We start from the raw sequence: 16839 nt of genomic DNA, 5'->3' as shown, positions 1-16839 counted from the left end.
AGTAGTCACTTAGATGATTATACCACATCCATCCGGATTGTTTCAATCCATACAGTGAGCGTCGCAACCTTATAGCAAACGCACTCCGTGGTCTAGAACCACTTGACTTGGGTAATTGAAGTCCATTCAGGACCTTCATATAAATTTATGTATCTAGATCCCCATAGAGATACGCTGTGACCACATCCATAAGTTGCATATTCAGTTTTTTGGAAATTACCAAAATGACAAGGTAGCGGAACGTTATGATGTCCATTACGGGAGAATATTCCTTATAGTCGATTTTAAGGCATTGTGAAAAGCCTTGCACCTAGGGCTGGGCACGGGCCGGGCCCAACAAAAATTTCACTGGGCCCGGACCCGGCCCGTTTTTTACGGTTCGGGCCTAAAGCCCGTTTTGGCACCTACAGGGACCGGCCCGTTTTTGTTCGGGCCAGGTTTCCGGGTTTCCGAGCTTTCGGGCCCAAAAACCAGTTTTATACTTTCATACTTTCATTCAGGACTATCAGTTCGAGCTTCTTAAGCCACAATCACAACTCCGTTTTCAGACACCTCCAAAATCAAACAACAAACTTCACTGTAACAGAATATCACAACATATGAACACTTGAACAGAGATACAAAGAGATTAAGAGAAAGAGAAAGAATCAAACAAACTGAGAGAAAGAAACTCACAGCGTTCGTGGATATGGCGGAGGCGGAGGCGCTGGGTTCAGATCGGGTTTCGGAAGCACTGATTGACGGCGGCCTCTCTACTCTCTAGGTTCAGATTGGGTTTGCGAAGAGATGGCTGGGATTGATTAAGTATATAGAAAGAGAAAGAAGTCTCGGGCTCTCGGCGTCTCTCAGTGTGCGCGGGGAGAGAGAGAGTGAGAGAAAGAGTGGAGGAGGAGGCGGAGGCGGAGGAGTTGGGTTCAGATCGGAGGAGCTGGGAAGGATGACTGAAGGAGGCGGAGGAGCTGGGTTCAGAAGGACGACTAAAGGAGGCGGAGGAGCTGCCGAGCTGGGTTTAGATCAGGTTCAGATCGGAGGAGCTAGGAAGGATGACTAAAGGAGGCGGAGGAGCTGCCTAGCTGGGTGAAGGAGGCGGCCTCTCTACTCTTGCGAAGAAATGGGTCAAATGGCTGAGATTGATTATAGGTTTAGACATCTAGTCATTTGGTATTTGAGTGAGAAACAATTTAGTGTATCTGATCCTATGGTAGAGATTTTGAGCCTTATATTAAGTCCAATAATACATGGACATCTGTCTCTTTTAACTAAGACGGGCCTAAACGGGCTTTTCCAACCTTGAAAGGCAGGGCCCGGCCTGAACCGTAACTTGGAAATTGCAGGCCCGGCTTGAACCGTTTTGGTGTCGAAAAAAATAGGGCCTGGCCCGAACAGGTCGGGGTTTGACAGGCCTGATTCGGGCCGGGCTTTGACAGGCCGGTCCGGGTTTGCGAGTTTTTGGGCTTAAACGCCCAGCCCTACTTACGCCACAAGGCGAGCTTTATATCTTATAATCTCGTTTATCTCATTATGCTTTCTAACAAAGACTCATTTATATCCAACAGGTTTTATTCCAAACTTACGGAGATATCTAACAAAGACCTATTTAATAATACTCATTACGCTTTCTACCAGCCCAAACACCGTTCTCTTTGTTAGTGAGTCCAACTCAACCTGGATCGCATCTTTCCATTTAGGCCAATCTGCTCTACGTTGGCATTCCTCAACGGAGCGAGGTTTGATATCATCGGTCTCAATTAATTTTCGTGCAACAGAATATGCGAACACATCATCTACTATGATAAAGCTTCTATCCCACGTCTCATGTACACTAGTGTAATTGATCGAGATCTCTATATTCCCACGGGTAGGTTCTAACGATGGAACGTCCTCCAAAGATGTCTCTTGGACATAACCATCATCCGGAACGTTCTCATGAGATGGATTTTGAGTATCGGACAAACTTGCGGAGATTTCAGCAATAAAAAGCTGAAAATAGTTAATGGAGTGGTGATGCTCCCTCCCCCAAAGAAATGAGACAGAGACCTGGACAAGTCTTTCCAGGAAACTATTACATCAATGTTTGTAGGTTATGAGCTAAACATAGCAAAATTTCTTGATTTTATTGGGAAAGTGAAGAAGGTAAACAAAACCAAGATAGACTACGTGATTATATATGATCATATACTACTGAAAGATGAGGTTGGTAGGGTGGACTACATGGTCACATGGTTTGATACGCTGAGAGAGCACGACAAAATTAAAGGCTGGGAGATGTTTCTCACAGTTCAAAACATTGCTAATGAGGGAGTAGGCGCTAGAGTGAATTCAGCAAACCCGAAGCATGGACTTAGACAAACACTTGTTAATATCTACGAGAACCAGAAAGATATGTATGATGATGAATCTAATGCAGCGGTTGGCTTGAAGTTTGTGTGCAATGCATTGAATCATTTCAACCAGACCAGGAGGGAACTCAGGTACAAGGACTTATTTGGAAGAGTATTTGTGAAAAAACAGTTGTTCGAACATTTTAGTGATCAAGCGCTTCCTCTGTTGACATGCTCAAAGTGAGTGCTCAAAGTTAACCCTACATAAGATATTAGTATGAGTAAGTAGGGATCATTCTAAGCTGGGGATTGTTCCTGTCAAAAATATTAAATAAATAAGTATTATTCACAAAGTATGAAACAAAAATAAAACAAAGTGTATATATATTTACGAAAATTACAAGATAAGGGGGGATTTCTAAGAGTTTGTATTTAAATCTAACTATATAACCTAAGTGATCGATCAAACCATGAATCAAAATAGGAATATGGGATGGAAAAGAGGTAAGATGTAATTATCAACCATTAACACAAAAATAGAATATCAAATCATAAATTTTTGAATCAAAACATGATGAAGATAGAAATCAATCAAGAACAGAGAGATGAACGCATACAAAGTCCTTATTACTTCCCTTAATTAACTAGATGAACGCACCATAGTTAATCATATTAAACATACAATGCTAGTCATAGAATGCTACTCACTAACAAAACATATTTAACTCATGAAGATCATAGAAAGTTTGATTGATTTAAGCCAAGAACACAAGTTGAAACGTCATACAAGCATGCAAGACTTATTGTTGATTTTCCTAAGGAACTATAAGTTTTTCACTTAGCAATTAAGACCTAGAATGCTAGCATATCTTAATTTGGATTCAATTACATGCTCAATATTCTAAGCTGGCCATCAAAGAACACAAAACACATAACGGTCGGATTGAAGCACAAAATCAACAATCTAAATTCATTACATATAGAAATCGCAATTTATGTTTGTTGAAACCTAAAACGTTTTCATGCTTCATGGTTATTGGAAACTAAACATCAATACACAAACTCAATCATAACAAAGAATCGAAATATCCATTTAAACAAAGAAAGAATTCGAATTGTTTTACAAGAACAAGAAACCGAAAACAAAGAGTTTATGGTCATGGTCAGGGCCGGCTCTCAACATGTGCAACAAGAGCAACAGCACAGGGCCCCTAATTGAGAGGGCCCCAATTTTTTTTTTTTTTTATGTGTTTTATGTATATATTAATAAATATTAAAAACTATAAATAATATAAAATAGGGCCCCATAATCCTTTTTCTTCGTTCACAACTTCACACACCTGACACCTACCTCTCAATTTAGAGGGCCCATTTTTGTTTTTCATGGTTTTATATTTAAATAAATTAATATTAAAAATTGAAGATGAAATTAGGTGCCACCGTGCCACACGACCAACCCTTATCCTCCTCTTTTTTCTGCGTTCTGTCTCTCTTCCAGCTCTCCTCTCGTCAATTCTCATCGACCATTCGACCTTAGTACCTCTCTACTTAGCCTCTCATCAAAGATTCCGACTTGCTCAACAAGAACGACACCCAACCCAGACTCCTCAGCCTCATCGACGTTTCCTGCGAGGACGATTCCCTCATTGACTCCTTCGCCTCAGGTCATCTTTTCTTTCTTTCACTCTGTTAGGTTTTCCGATGAATTTGACTATCTCTTCTTGATTTCAAGCTTATTGATCTTGTTTCCTGCAATTACAGCTTGGATGAATGCTTTGATTTGTTTTTGGAAATTCAAACTCACTTGAAAGCTTGTTGCTTTAGTCATTTCCGATTTTCCGATATCTAAATTTGGGGATCTTTTGGATACCTGGTTAGGTTTACAGTTAGATTTCCGAGTTTTGATACTAATTTTATTGAAAGAGTAATCTTGATTTTTGTTCTTGTTTGCACGGTTCAAAATTAGAACACAAAATTGTGATAAGCTAATTGATCAGTTTGCAGGTAAGAAGGCAAGGAGATGGATTTTCAAATGAATATCAATCAACACTGCTAGAATGTGTTATTTTGAGGGTTTCAGATCAAAGCATCTTTTTGTAATTATTTTTTGCTGCAAACTTTATGTTTGTATTGAATATTTAGCCTCTTTTGTAGGCTATATTGATCATATATTATTGGTTATTTGATTTTACATTGTGAGTTTGTTCGATTATAAATTTCATATAAGATTGAAGTTTGGAGGGCCGCATCTTAAACTTTCGCACAGGGCCTCCGAAAAGTTTGAGACGGCTCTGGTCATGGTTACACTTTTAAAGAACTTCAAGAATGCAAGATGATCTTCAAAAGGATGGAGGCAAGTAGTGGATGATGCTATGGCAAGGAGTGGATGACAAAACATATAAACGGTCGGATTGAAGCACAAAATCAACAATCTAAATTCATTACATATAGAAATCGCAATTTATGTTTGTAGAAACCTAAAACGTTTTCATGCTTCATGATTATTGGAAACTAAACATCAATACACAAACTCAATCATAACAAAGAATCGAAATCTCCATTTAAATAAAGAAAGAATTCGAATTGTTTTACAAGAACAAGAAACCGAAAACAAAGAGTTTATGGTCATGGTTACACTTTTAAAGAACTTCAAGAACGCAAGATGATCTTCAAAAGGATGGAGGCAAGGTAGATGCTATGGCAAGGAGTGGATGATGTTGCTTCACGGCTTCAAGACTTGCACAAAGGAATATGCCGAAATTTTGAGAGAGAGGGGAGGATTTACAATTTTAATTCTGGGGTTGATGATGATTTTAACGTCTCACATTCCCTCTATATATAGTGGTTGGAAAAGTAAGGTGTCAAAGTCTTTCTCTACTTGTTCTGCATCATCTGACCAATCAAAATATTCCAAAGGAAGTAGAGATCAAACTTGAATCTAGAAATGAGGAGCATTGCCGAAAACTTCCATGTACCTAGACTTTATTTCGGCCAACAAGTAAATATTATGCAATCAAGAAACCTTAATTGATAAATATTCTCTTTATTTTCTTTTCCTGATTGCTCACGAAGTAGATTTTTTTTTGAAACTCTCCTTTTTTTACTCTTTGCCGAAATCTTCATGAATCTTCTTCATTTTTCATAACCATATTAGAAAAATTATTCCTTTGAGACATCAAGAGCATCCTAGAATATCACATGGATGTCACATGCTTCAATCTTTGGGCCAGGCTTTTCCACTTGGACGTTTTAAAGCCCATCTTAATTCGTATATATATGACGCCAACTTGTGTCTTCTAAAACATTCTTGTACATTCTCGAGTCATCTTGAAGCCATATCATCTCCTAGCCTTCCCAGGTATACTGGTATCATCAAGACTCCTCATGCCAACAAGTTTCCTAGTCCAATTAGGACTCTTCTTTTCCGAGATGTTCTGGAACCTTTCGAAGCTCTCCTTGTTCAATAGGGATTCCTAGTCACATCAAGTTTCCTTTTCTTGGTAGGAATGGGTTTCTTTGTCCAACTGGGATTCTAGCATTTGTCATTTTTGTCATTTCTCCTAGCTTGACTCCTAGTTGACTAAAGATTCCTACTTCAACTGGGATTCCTTTTCCTAGTAGGATTGGGAATGATTCATTTCTCCATTTCTGATCATTTATGCACCATTTCCTCCTTGCCTTCATTTTAGACTCAAAAGTACGTAAAAACACTAAACTAAGTTAGAAATGATAGTGTTAAGAGAATAACTAAACAAAATATAGAGAGATTAACAATTAAAATGTCGCATATAATGCTCCTATCATCTGTCTCATGTTCTTCTGGAGCTAAAAAAGATGTATGGACTAAAGCTCATTTGTGGAGCATCTTTTAGAGGAAAAAAGGCTTGCTTGGAAATTAAAGCCGGTAACCCTTGTTCAGAAGATAGTGGTAAGTGTGGATTTAGACTGTTAACTTGCTTATTACAAAAGTGAAACTTTTTATTCTTTTCAGAGTTGTGCATATATTACTTGAAGTTCATAGTTATATGAATAATTATTGTGAATCTAATTATTTGATTTTTGTAAATTTTTAATTTTTTTTGGTCTAGAGGAGGTCCATACTTCGCATAACGACTGGGAGCAAAGCAATTGATGATCTATTAGGCGGTAATCTTGTGCTATTATGCTCAATAGTTTGTTTGCATTTGATTCTTTTGTTAATAAATTGCAGGTGGGGTTGAAACTCGTGCAATCACTGACGTCATTGGAGAATTTGGGTGAGCACTGTTTCTTTGAGTCTAAAATCTGAAATTTTTCATCAGAGTATCACTGGTGCCATTGCTTTTCTCAAACCTAAACACTGATTTCAGGTCTGGGAAAACGGAGCTTGCTCACACACTCAGTGTAACTACACAGGTTTGTCTCTCTCCTTAAGTTATGACTGTCTAACTGTCTTAGCATACCGGAAATTATGTCACCAATGTCCAAAATTTTGTTGTGGCATTTCAGTAGTGAAATGTTAAGTTTACATTGACTATGAAAAAGTCATCTTGCATATCATTCAGTTTGATTATCATAGAAACTATACAGAGTCCATTAAGAAGCATGGTTACCGAAAAAGTGATAGTTGTGAGTTTTGGACTGCTGCAATGCCATGCCAAGTAAAGCTGAATGCCAATACTGCTTTTACAACTGTGCATCCCATATTTGGTCTTTTCACATAATAAACTAGTAGCTAGCCTAAGATTTCCATACTTAAACATGCAGTTTGATTCAAATATCAGATAATTTACATCAAGCCTTGCCGACTGAGCTTGTCTGCTATTTTTCAGCTTCCTACTAACATGCATGGAGGGAATGGAAAGGTTGCTTACATTGACACTGAGGGAACTTAGTATCCTTTTTCTTTGTCCATCCCACCTAAAGTACGTTTCATGTAGCTTTTATCCTCATCAAATACCACCAATATAAGAATGTTTTCTTCTTAATTGACTAAGTCCACTTGCAGCTGCCGTGAGCAAATTAGAACTATTGCTGTAAGATTCAAGTTGGACCCAGAAGCTGTCCTCGACAATGTAATACTCAAACTATATACATACTTTCGCTAGAACAAATGACAATGTTGATACATGAATGTGAACTAAGCTTGACATTTTCTGTGACTCAAAAGATCATTGTGTATCCTCATGCTTGTACATATGAGCATCAGGATAATATGCTTCTTGGCTGCAAAAATGGCTAAATAGCCGTTCAGACTTCTGGTAAGGACTTCAGTACTTGCCAGAACTCTGTTATGGTATAAGTATCAAGAGGCCTTGAAGATTGACCGCTATGTGTTCATGTTTTTCATATTGTGGACTCAGTGATTTCTCTTTTTCGTGTTGATTATACTGGGAGAGAGCCTGCAGATTGCCAGGTCAGTTTCACAGATTCCCTGCAATATATAGTCTCATGCACTATCATTTTAAATCTGTCAGACCAAATAAAATATAAACTGATTTAAATCTTATGCCTTCCTCTCTATTCTTTTTCTTTAGCAAAAAGTTGCACAGATGCTTTTCCGATACTAAAGATTGCTGAGGAATTTAATGTTAGTGTCTACATTACCAACGAAGGTAAATCAGTGACCAAACTCAAAGACCCTTTTGATCTCAATCATGGATAATTTTTTTAATTGTTATTCTTTGAGTGGATTATATAGTAATTTGATGCAAGTTAGAGGCTCGTGGTGAATCTCATGACTGTGCAGTTACAGCTGACCATGGCGGAGTATTATTCATTTCTGATCCAAAGAAACCAGCAGGAGGTCATGTGATTGCCCATGCAGCGACCACAAAGCTCATCTTTAGAAAAGGCAAAGGGGAACAGCGTGTCTGCAAGGTGTTTGATGCCCTAGACCTGCCTAAGCCTGAAGCGATATCCTTCTCATCTGTTTCATTTATATTTCGTATGACTTTTATCATTACCCGCATCATGCTGTGACTGAGACTATGCATGTACCATGACTATGAATTGTTATTCTTAACCCAAACGAACAGCTTTGAGATAACTAGAGAAGGCATTGCAGATACAGAGGATTGAAGTGCAACGCCTTTCCATGACACAAAAAGGAACAAAATACTGTAAGACAATAATATCATGCTCTATATAATCATAGTTTGTAAAAAATATATGGCACTGATATTAACTTTTTAGCAAATATGGCACTGATATGCAGAGAGAAGAGGCGTGGTATAGAGTAGTTATGATCTGATCTGATCATTATATTCGACTTAGTACAAACATTTGATAGAATATGCTTCTTGTTCAATGAAAACTAGGTTTAAACTTCAATTTTACAGCAAGAGATCAAAATCGAGATTTCTGGAACAATATAGTGGGCAAAGAGCATATACCTACATTTTCCCCTTTCTTCGTTCTTTTTCTCTTCTGTTGTAGAGAAAAAAGCAAAGTAGATATGGTGTCTCTATCTTTTGAAATATAGGGATATTATGCGAGGAAAAGCTCAACTTTAGACTGAATTGAACTGCTTTCATATTTATATATAATAGTAGAATGTCTATTATATTGGGAATAATACTTTGATTCATTTCTATGCAGAATGCGGGGACTTGGATTATGCCCGGAAGGTGTTTGATGAAATGCTTGAGAGAAACGTTGTGTCGTGGACTAGTTTGATTTGTGGTTATGGTTGGAGGAACATGCCAAAGGAGGCTGTTTTCTTTGTTTTTGGAGATGGTGGTTGCCGGGATTAAACCCAATCCCTAGTATGCCTCCATTATCTCTGAGCCGTACTTCAGGGGCAATGAGACTACAGGAAATTAAATTCATCCTTAATCTATGAGACTAAATTCAGAAGGGAACATACTGGCTCTCCATGTCTCTCTCTCTCTCTCTCTCTTTTCCTTTCTTTCTGGAATATGCATCTGCTGCGACTTTTATCTCGGTGCAATTTTCTTCAAACTAAAGGAGTAATCTTTGTTCCTTCTGCTTGTCATTTACAGGTGAGTTCCAAAGCTTTCTTTGAGGTTGTTCCTAAAACAACAGAAGATGTCCGAGCCCTGTGCACGGGCAAGCAAATCATCCTTCTTCGCTTTTCTATCTTTTCCTTGGAGTTGAGGCATTGATGCTAGCACATGATATGAGAAAATGCAGAAGCATATGATCATGAAGATTCTTTCAAGCCAACTAATGGCTATCAGCAACTAAAACTTAATTACCTGTCTACTGTCTACAAACTCCTCTGATAAAAGCATTTCCATAATATAATAGTTACCATAATAATCCTATAATGGCTATTAGTAGCATGGTGCTTTGGATCTGGTAGGAGCCTGAGATTGGCTACGTGAAATAATGGCTACGTCAAAATTGTTTGTAGCAGCCCTCAATTGATTCCTTTGTTGTAGGAGAATAATGGTGGTAATCAGCTAGCTAGGACATGCAGATTAGTTCATACAACTTGGTTGATATGATCCATTATTAAAGTTTGTATTATGGTTCTTTTTCTCTGCTTTCATTTTGTTACTATGCTGCTAGGTGATTGATATCATTCAATTTGTTTGTCTTTTCCATTTGCAGTGGGGACTATAGATTTTCCATTCAGAAAGGTTACACAATCTGGCCAAGTTGGCTACATGCTGATTGCTGATCTAACTGAATTAGAGACGACCGCCAATGAGGTAGAAGCAAAGGTATATGCTATTCTCCTCTAGTTGTACTCTTGCCTATGCTCTTTTCCTAGTAATTCTAGGATCAAGCTCCCGTATGTTATTGTTTACAATTTTATCAAAACATCTCATGTTTAAAAGGAATGATGTTGCATCATCCACATGGTCCATGGATCAAGCACATGGAATATGAAATGTATCACTTTAAGAAAAATCTTCCTGGTATATGTGCATGCCACAAGCACATTAAATTTTCCTCTACAGAGTACAACTTGGAATTTCATAAATAAGTATTGTCAATAATTTGTCAAACTCACAGACAACAATTTTTGGTATCAGAAGTTCTAGCCTGGCTTTGGCTAAGTATCTTGCTTCAAGGTGATGCGGCAGATGTGCGCTGACCTTCGTGAGGAAGAAGAATTGTTTTTCATTGTGTCTAAGGATGGAATTGATACTGTGAGTAGTTACTTTTTCTTGGAGTTTGCCTCTGTTGTAGATTCATGCAAATAAGAATTAATTATTTACATAAATTCAGCAGCACATATTCAGTAGCTAGCACCAATCTGGACTACCATTCACAAGCTCTAGTGGCATTGTAAGAAAGAGAAGCAACTACTTCTACTTAGTACTTCTATTTAATCACATAGCTTGTGGTTAAATCGTTCAGTAGGGAACATAATGACGCTCTGTACTTTCTCTCTTTTTTCTTTCTTTCTAGATATGGTCCAAACCCTTTGTATGATGTATTCTTTGTATCAGACTTTGATTATGTGATTAAACTTTCATGTCTCATAGCTTAAACTCAGATGTTATAGAAACAATGAACGAATCTTTGTGAATCCTAATGAATGCAGTGATACTAAGATTAATCACAGTCATGCCAGGGTAGTGCAGTGGGGTGCTCCACCAAGAAGCTATCTTAGATTGAATATTGATGGTGCCTATGCTAGAGAGAATGGCATGGAGGAGTGGGGGTGATTTTCTGACTCTTCAGGAGGCTTGAAGGGCGCCTTCTCTAGGCATCTTCCTGCAATCCAAAGCGAGGCAGAAGCTTGTAGAGCAGGCTTGCTTGTGGCTATTCACCAGAGTTGGAGACATGTTGAGGTAGAAAGTGATTGTGCTCAGTTGCTTGCTGTGCTGAATCTTCAAGGGGAGGATAACTCTAAGGTTAGTCAAATACTGGATGGTTGTAAGGATTATATGCAGGCTTTTGATTTTATTCAGGTTCAACATATTTACCGTGAAGCAAATAGTATCGCTCTTTAGATTAGCGCAATTTGCTGATTATGATTATGTTATTGATCTCTGTTCAGGAAAATTGTAGAATTGCAATCGAGGCATGAGAAATTTACTATGACAAATGCACCAAAGGTTCTTGGGAAATTGTGGACACAGGAAAGCCTTCAAGACATCCAGTTCTAGTTGCGGCATCTGTGGGAAGCTGTGGAGCCTATTGGGCTGATGGTTCCGAGTTTAGGTGAGTTAAATCAACATATGACTTCTGTATGTTTACTATATATGATTTGGACATGGAACACTAAAATGGTGATATCTCTGCATATTAATTTATTGTACATTGTTTATAACTTTATATAAGGATCATTGATCTTGGGTTCTGATTCTAAATGGATTATTTCTTTGTAGTGGCAACTGTGGCGATGCAGTGACTCAAGAAGCATTGAAAGATTTCCACAGGGAAAGGGTTCAGATTCTGGCCAACTCTGTTGCTCATCTAATTGCATTTGAGACGACACCGAATAAATTAGAGGCAAAGGTAATATGCTTTATTCGCCTTTCTGATTCTAAATGGATTATTTCTTTGTAGTGGCAACTGTGGCGATGCTGTGACTCAAGAAGCATTGAAAGATTTCCACAGGGAAAGGGTTCAGATTCTGGCCAACTCTGTTGCTCATCTAATTGCATTTGAGACAACACCGAATAAATTAGAGGCAAAGGTAATATGCTTTATTCGCCTTAATGTATAAGGCCTTGTGCCCTGTTGTGAACATGGATTAAGAAAATGGAATGAAGTTCATTACCCTAGGGAGAATCTTCCTAGCATATATGACAGATATGATTTGCATGCCATGAGTATTGGAAAGTGTTAGGGCTATACATAATGCTGAGCTCAATGTCAGAAAACCTAAGATGAGGGTGTTTCGGTCATCTTTTATTTAGATCAATTTGTCAAACTCATATACAACAATTTTTTGGTATCAGAAGTTCTAGCCTGGTTTTGGCAAAGTATCTGCTTCTAGGTGATGTGGCAGGTGTGCTGAACTTCTTGAGGAAGAAGGAGTTGGTTTTCATTGTTTCTAAGGATGGAATTGATGCTGTGAGTAGTTACTTTCTTGGAGTTTGGCAGTTTGCCTCTGTTGTAGATTCATGCAAGCAAGCATTAATTATTTGCATCAATTCAGTAGCACATATGCAGTATCTAGCGCCAATCTGGATTACCATTTACAAGGTCTACTGGCACCATAAGAAACAGAAGCAACTACTACTTAATACTTATATTATGAAAAACTTGGATCTTAATATACGGTTCCTTTAACTCATGGCAATTTTGATTTCTAAGGTGTTCTTCAAACAGTCTGACACTCTGACTGCCTGTATCCCAACAGTCATAAGCAAGTGGCATGAGTGTATTTAGAGGCTGCTGCAGGATCAAGCTCTCTCCAACAAGTATGTCTATTCATCAAAACAGATCCATAAGTGTGTATGTGTAATCCTCTTAGAATAAATACCTTTCCTTCTTCATTGTTTTGTAACTTAGAGGAAGTATAACAACTATTCAGTTTCAGATTAATAGTGTAGTATTCGTATTAAGTTTTTATTTAGGTTTTAATTGATCATAATTCTACAATCAGAAACCAGTTCAATGAAATGAACAGGACACTGGATGAATAGCTCATTTTCTTAGGTTAATTGGAATAAATTAGCATTTGTAAGTTAGCCCCTTAACATTTTCATATAATTAATGTTCCTTGCCTATCAAATTTGCAGGTAACAAGCGAAGCAATCGTGATATACAGAAACAGTGGTGAGACCATTTGTTGGTCGGAGCAAGCAATGGGTGGTAAGTGTACTTCTATATGAATGCACAGTGCTTGCCCTACTCTTTCAGCTATAGCATCCGGGTTTGGATCATTTTATTCATGGTATAATTACAAAGTAATGTTCTTTTGTCAGATTTAATGTTATATTACCAGATGGTGAATCTTGTACCATTTGTTGGTAAAAATATGAAACCGATCTTCCCTGTATATGATGAACTGTTCCATGGATGAAAATAATGTTGAATTGACATGTTTGTGAAAAAGTCTTGACCGCATGTGCTTTTCATTGCAGCCATCGACTGGGCGGGTTGATGAAGAGTTTGCAGAAATAGTCATAGAGAAGTGGCGTGAGGCTGGGGCTTCCCTATTTGGAGGCTGCTGCAGGACAACTCCAAATACCATAAGGGCAATATCAAAGGCTCTTTCTAACAAGTCTTCTGCAGTTAACGATGCTTAGTTGAGTTCTAAAAATGAGATGTAAATACTTGTAACCGATGCTAAGACTAAGGGCATGTGTCTTTTTGATTTCCTTGTTTTGTAACTCTAAGGAAGTAGCAAATTACTATCACCATGGTGCTGCTGCTGTATGGTGACTGGTGAGGTTGTTTCACATCGAATAACAGTGTTTTTGTTACCTTGTGAAGTTAAATTTCGTTAGCATTCCGTAGTGTGTCCTTGAGATTGCCATACGATTTTAAATGCAATCTCCTCCATAGAACATACATGGAACCCAAACAAAGTATACGCAGTTTCTAGATAATTTCCTCGTCTTCTAAGTCATCACCCTCTCAAAAAAGAAGAAGAAAAAGAAACAACCCTCTCAAAAAAGAAGAAGAAAAAGAAACAATTCAAGTCTTCCAAGTCATCACCTCTGAAAAAAGAAAAAGAAAAAGAAACAGTCTTCCTAGAAAATTTTCGTCCAAGTCTAAAAAGAAAAAGTGAGGAGAAAGTCCTTGGCAAGTGTACAGTAAAAGAGAAATTGCAAAGAAAGAAGAACAAGGGGAGAGGATCCTCTCCTAAGAGCAAGTTCACCCGTTGGGTCACTGGGTCACCTACTATTCACTGCTTTTTAGTGTATATTTTCATTCTCTGAGTCACGAAATACATTGTGCCCGTGACCCAGGGCACGAAATACATGTTCATGATGAATTAATGCAAAAGAACATGACAAATTGGTATACAAATTTCTATGATAGATTCTGCACAGCAACTTTGCCTTGGTATACATTTAACAACTGAGGTATTTGGTTGAGATTAGTGGTCAGAAACCTATTCATAGAAGTAATTCTCTGGAGTCGCAACAACAGTAGCCAAACTCAACTTTTCCTCTTCTATCAGTCCTTCATCATCAAAACTTTAACGATCGAAAACCTTGGGATGAGTCTCTTCTTAAAACTATAACACAGTTTGTGGATTGAGACGAGTATGGTAAATTGGGTTCGTTGGAAAACTGGTTTGGTAAATTGGGAGTCGCCGGAAAACGTTTCTACATTCTTTTTTTAATCAACATTGATAATTTCCTTGTTCCATCAAGCATCAAAGTAATGATATTTCAAGTCTCCGAAGGCATCGCAAAGAAGAAGTCCAAGTCAAAAAGAAGCTGCTGCTTGGCAAGTGCGCCTCGTGAGAAGTTGCAACTTGCAAAGAAAGGAAAACATTTAAAAAATCATAGAGGTTCTGATTTAGTCCATTTTCAAAGTCACATTCACACTGCAGCAGGCACCAAGAAACTATCTTCTTGAGAATTGAGATCTCAGATCTACAAAACAAGAGCACTCCAGGAAGGCAACATTCAACAGATGGAGCAAAGCAAGCAGAATATGGCTTCTCTGACCAATGAAGCAGCAGCCAGTTTTTCATCTTCTTCTCTCCCGCGTTCTTCTACTGATCACCAAAATCATTACACATACCAGGTCTTCCTGAGTTTTCGAGGCGAGGATACGCGTTGTAATTTTACGGATCATTTGTATACCGCTTTGCGTGACAAGGGAATTGAGACCTTCAGAGATGCTGATAAGCTTAGAAGAGGAGAAGAAATATCAACGGCACTTCTCAAGGCAATTGAGGAGTCCAGAGTTTCAATCATTGTCTTCTCTCAAAGCTATGCTTCCTCAAGGTGGTGTTTGGTTGAACTCGTCAACATACTTGAATGCAGAAAATCTAGAGGACAAGAAGTTATACCAGTTTTCTACAAGGTGGATCCCTCACATGTACGACACCAAACAGGTGCTTTCACTGACGCATTTGCCATGCTTGATCAACACAAATACAAGGATAGCATTGGTAAATGGAGGAAAGCTCTTTCAGATGCAGCAAATTTGTCTGGATGGACTTGCGAGGAAGACCAGTATGTTTTTTTTTACCCAAAACCCCAGTAGCTAGTTAATTAAATATTTTTTTGAAGACGTGCAGCTTTAAATCATTGGTCTTCTACTTTATTTGATTTTCGTATATACACTTTTAAATTCATAGGTCCGAAGCTGAATTTATCAAGAAGATTGTTGGGGACTTGTCCGCCCGAGTAGTAAACGCTTCATATGACTTGGATGTTGCTAAACATCCAATTGGATTAGAGTCTTGTAGACAAGAGGTCAATAGTCTTTTAAAAGTCGAGGAAAATATTGTTCGCATGGTGGGCATATGGGGGACTGGTGGAATAGGAAAAACTACAATTGTGAAAGCTGTGTTTAATTCAATTCGCCATAAGTTTGAATGTTGCTGTTTCTTGACAGATGTTAGATCAAAAGACCTAGCCCAACTGCAAGAGACACTTTTGTCTGATATTTTAAACTCAACTTTGAAGGTGAGCAGTGTTGATCAAGGAGTCAGTTTTATAAAGACAATGATGCGACATAAAAAAGTTCTCTTAATCCTTGATGACGTGAGTGATTCTAGCCAATTAGATAAATTAGTTCCATTCCCTAATTGTTTTGGGCTGGGCAGTAGAATTCTCATTACAACAAGAGATAAACGTTGGCTAATTACTCATGAAGTTGATGAAGTATACGAGGTCAAGATGTTAAATGATCGTCTTGCTTTGGAGTTGTTTAGCTTGCATGCATTCAAAAGTAATGGACCTCCACATGCTTACCTGGAACTTGCACGACATGCAGTACGCTATGCCCAAGGCCTTCCATTAGCTTTGATAGTTTTAGGCTCCCATCTATTTAATAGAAGTATGGAGGAGTGGAAAGCTACAATAGGTAGTTGTAAAGGAGGTCCTCAGGCAGATATACAGAAAGTTCTCAAACTAAGTTATGATGCTCTAAAAAAGGATTTGCAAGAACTATTTCTTGATATTGCTTGCTTCTTTAAAGGTATGCATGCAGCCCATGTGAAACCAATACTAGAAGCTTGCTACGACCACAAAACAATGGTGATTGGTATTGCACAATTGCAAGAAAAAGCCTTGATAAGAATTGACAAAGAACATATTTGGATGCATGACTTGATAGAAGAAATGGGTAAAGACATAGTGTTACAAGAGTCACCTGATGAACCCGGGGAACGCAGCAGAGTGTGGAGTGCAGAAGATGTCAACTATGTTCTAACAAATAATAAAGTAAGTATATTAATGATGTTTTGTGTTTTTCAATTTGGAAAGCATTTTATATTGAATGAGACCTTGAAGAAAACTATATTGAAACAATAATTGTGCTTCCAATCGAAATTGCTATGTCTTTTTTTTTTTCTTTTTTTTTTCAGTCTGAATAGAAATTGCAACCATTAATGTTGCTAGGTTAATAAGCTTGCTTTCTTTTACTGTAGGGAACAAATAAGGTTGTAGGCATTCAGGCCCCATGGGAATTATCT

The 16839-nt window shown here is 38.0% G+C and overlaps 2 protein-coding genes, 2 long non-coding RNA genes and 1 pseudogene across 7 annotated transcripts; all 5 read left to right on the top strand.

The window, feature by feature from the left end:
• Nucleotides 1-6100: 6100 nt before the first annotated feature.
• On the top strand, nt 6101-8381 carry LOC133711918 (meiotic recombination protein DMC1 homolog; annotated as a pseudogene).
• A 492-nt stretch (nt 8382-8873) lies between these two features.
• Nucleotides 8874-11438, top strand: LOC133710809 (uncharacterized). Of its 4 annotated transcripts, none has more exons than XR_009846871.1 (5): nt 8874-9179; nt 9305-9991; nt 10307-10423; nt 10822-11134; nt 11281-11438. It is a non-coding gene; the product is annotated as an uncharacterized LOC133710809 (long non-coding RNA). The 4 variants fall into 4 exon arrangements; XR_009846870.1 differs by having other exon boundaries at nt 8874-9304; nt 9879-9991; XR_009846869.1 differs by having other exon boundaries at nt 8874-9991; nt 10843-11134.
• Nucleotides 11439-12587: 1149 nt separating this feature from the next.
• On the top strand, nt 12588-13965 carry LOC133710810 (uncharacterized). The gene is made up of 2 exons (XR_009846872.1): nt 12588-12652; nt 12974-13965. It is a non-coding gene; the product is annotated as an uncharacterized LOC133710810 (long non-coding RNA).
• A 633-nt stretch (nt 13966-14598) lies between these two features.
• LOC133710998 (disease resistance protein RPV1-like) lies at nt 14599-15413 on the top strand. Its single transcript, XM_062137157.1, has one exon. It carries the CDS (start codon nt 14826-14828, stop codon nt 15402-15404), a length of 579 nt encoding a protein of 192 aa, XP_061993141.1. The 5' UTR covers nt 14599-14825; the 3' UTR covers nt 15405-15413.
• Nucleotides 15414-15651: 238 nt separating this feature from the next.
• Nucleotides 15652-16678, top strand: LOC133711917 (disease resistance protein RUN1-like). Its single transcript, XM_062137990.1, has one exon. The coding sequence runs from the start codon at nt 15656-15658 to the stop codon at nt 16676-16678; it is 1023 nt and encodes a 340-aa protein (XP_061993974.1). The 5' UTR covers nt 15652-15655.
• Nucleotides 16679-16839: the final 161 nt, after the last annotated feature.

Source organism: Rosa rugosa, chromosome 5 (assembly GCF_958449725.1).
Source record: "Rosa rugosa chromosome 5, drRosRugo1.1, whole genome shotgun sequence".
Taxonomy (NCBI): Eukaryota; Viridiplantae; Streptophyta; class Magnoliopsida; order Rosales; family Rosaceae; genus Rosa; species Rosa rugosa.
This window is presented reverse-complemented; position numbering and strand designations above follow the sequence as displayed.

What these genes read in the sequence shown, in the direction of transcription:
- LOC133710998 (XM_062137157.1), top strand. Translation starts at nt 14,826, where the DNA reads ATGGAGCAAAGCAAGCAGAATATGGCTTCTCTGACCAATGAAGCAGCA.
- LOC133711917 (XM_062137990.1), top strand. Translation starts at nt 15,656, where the DNA reads ATGGTGGGCATATGGGGGACTGGTGGAATAGGAAAAACTACAATTGTG.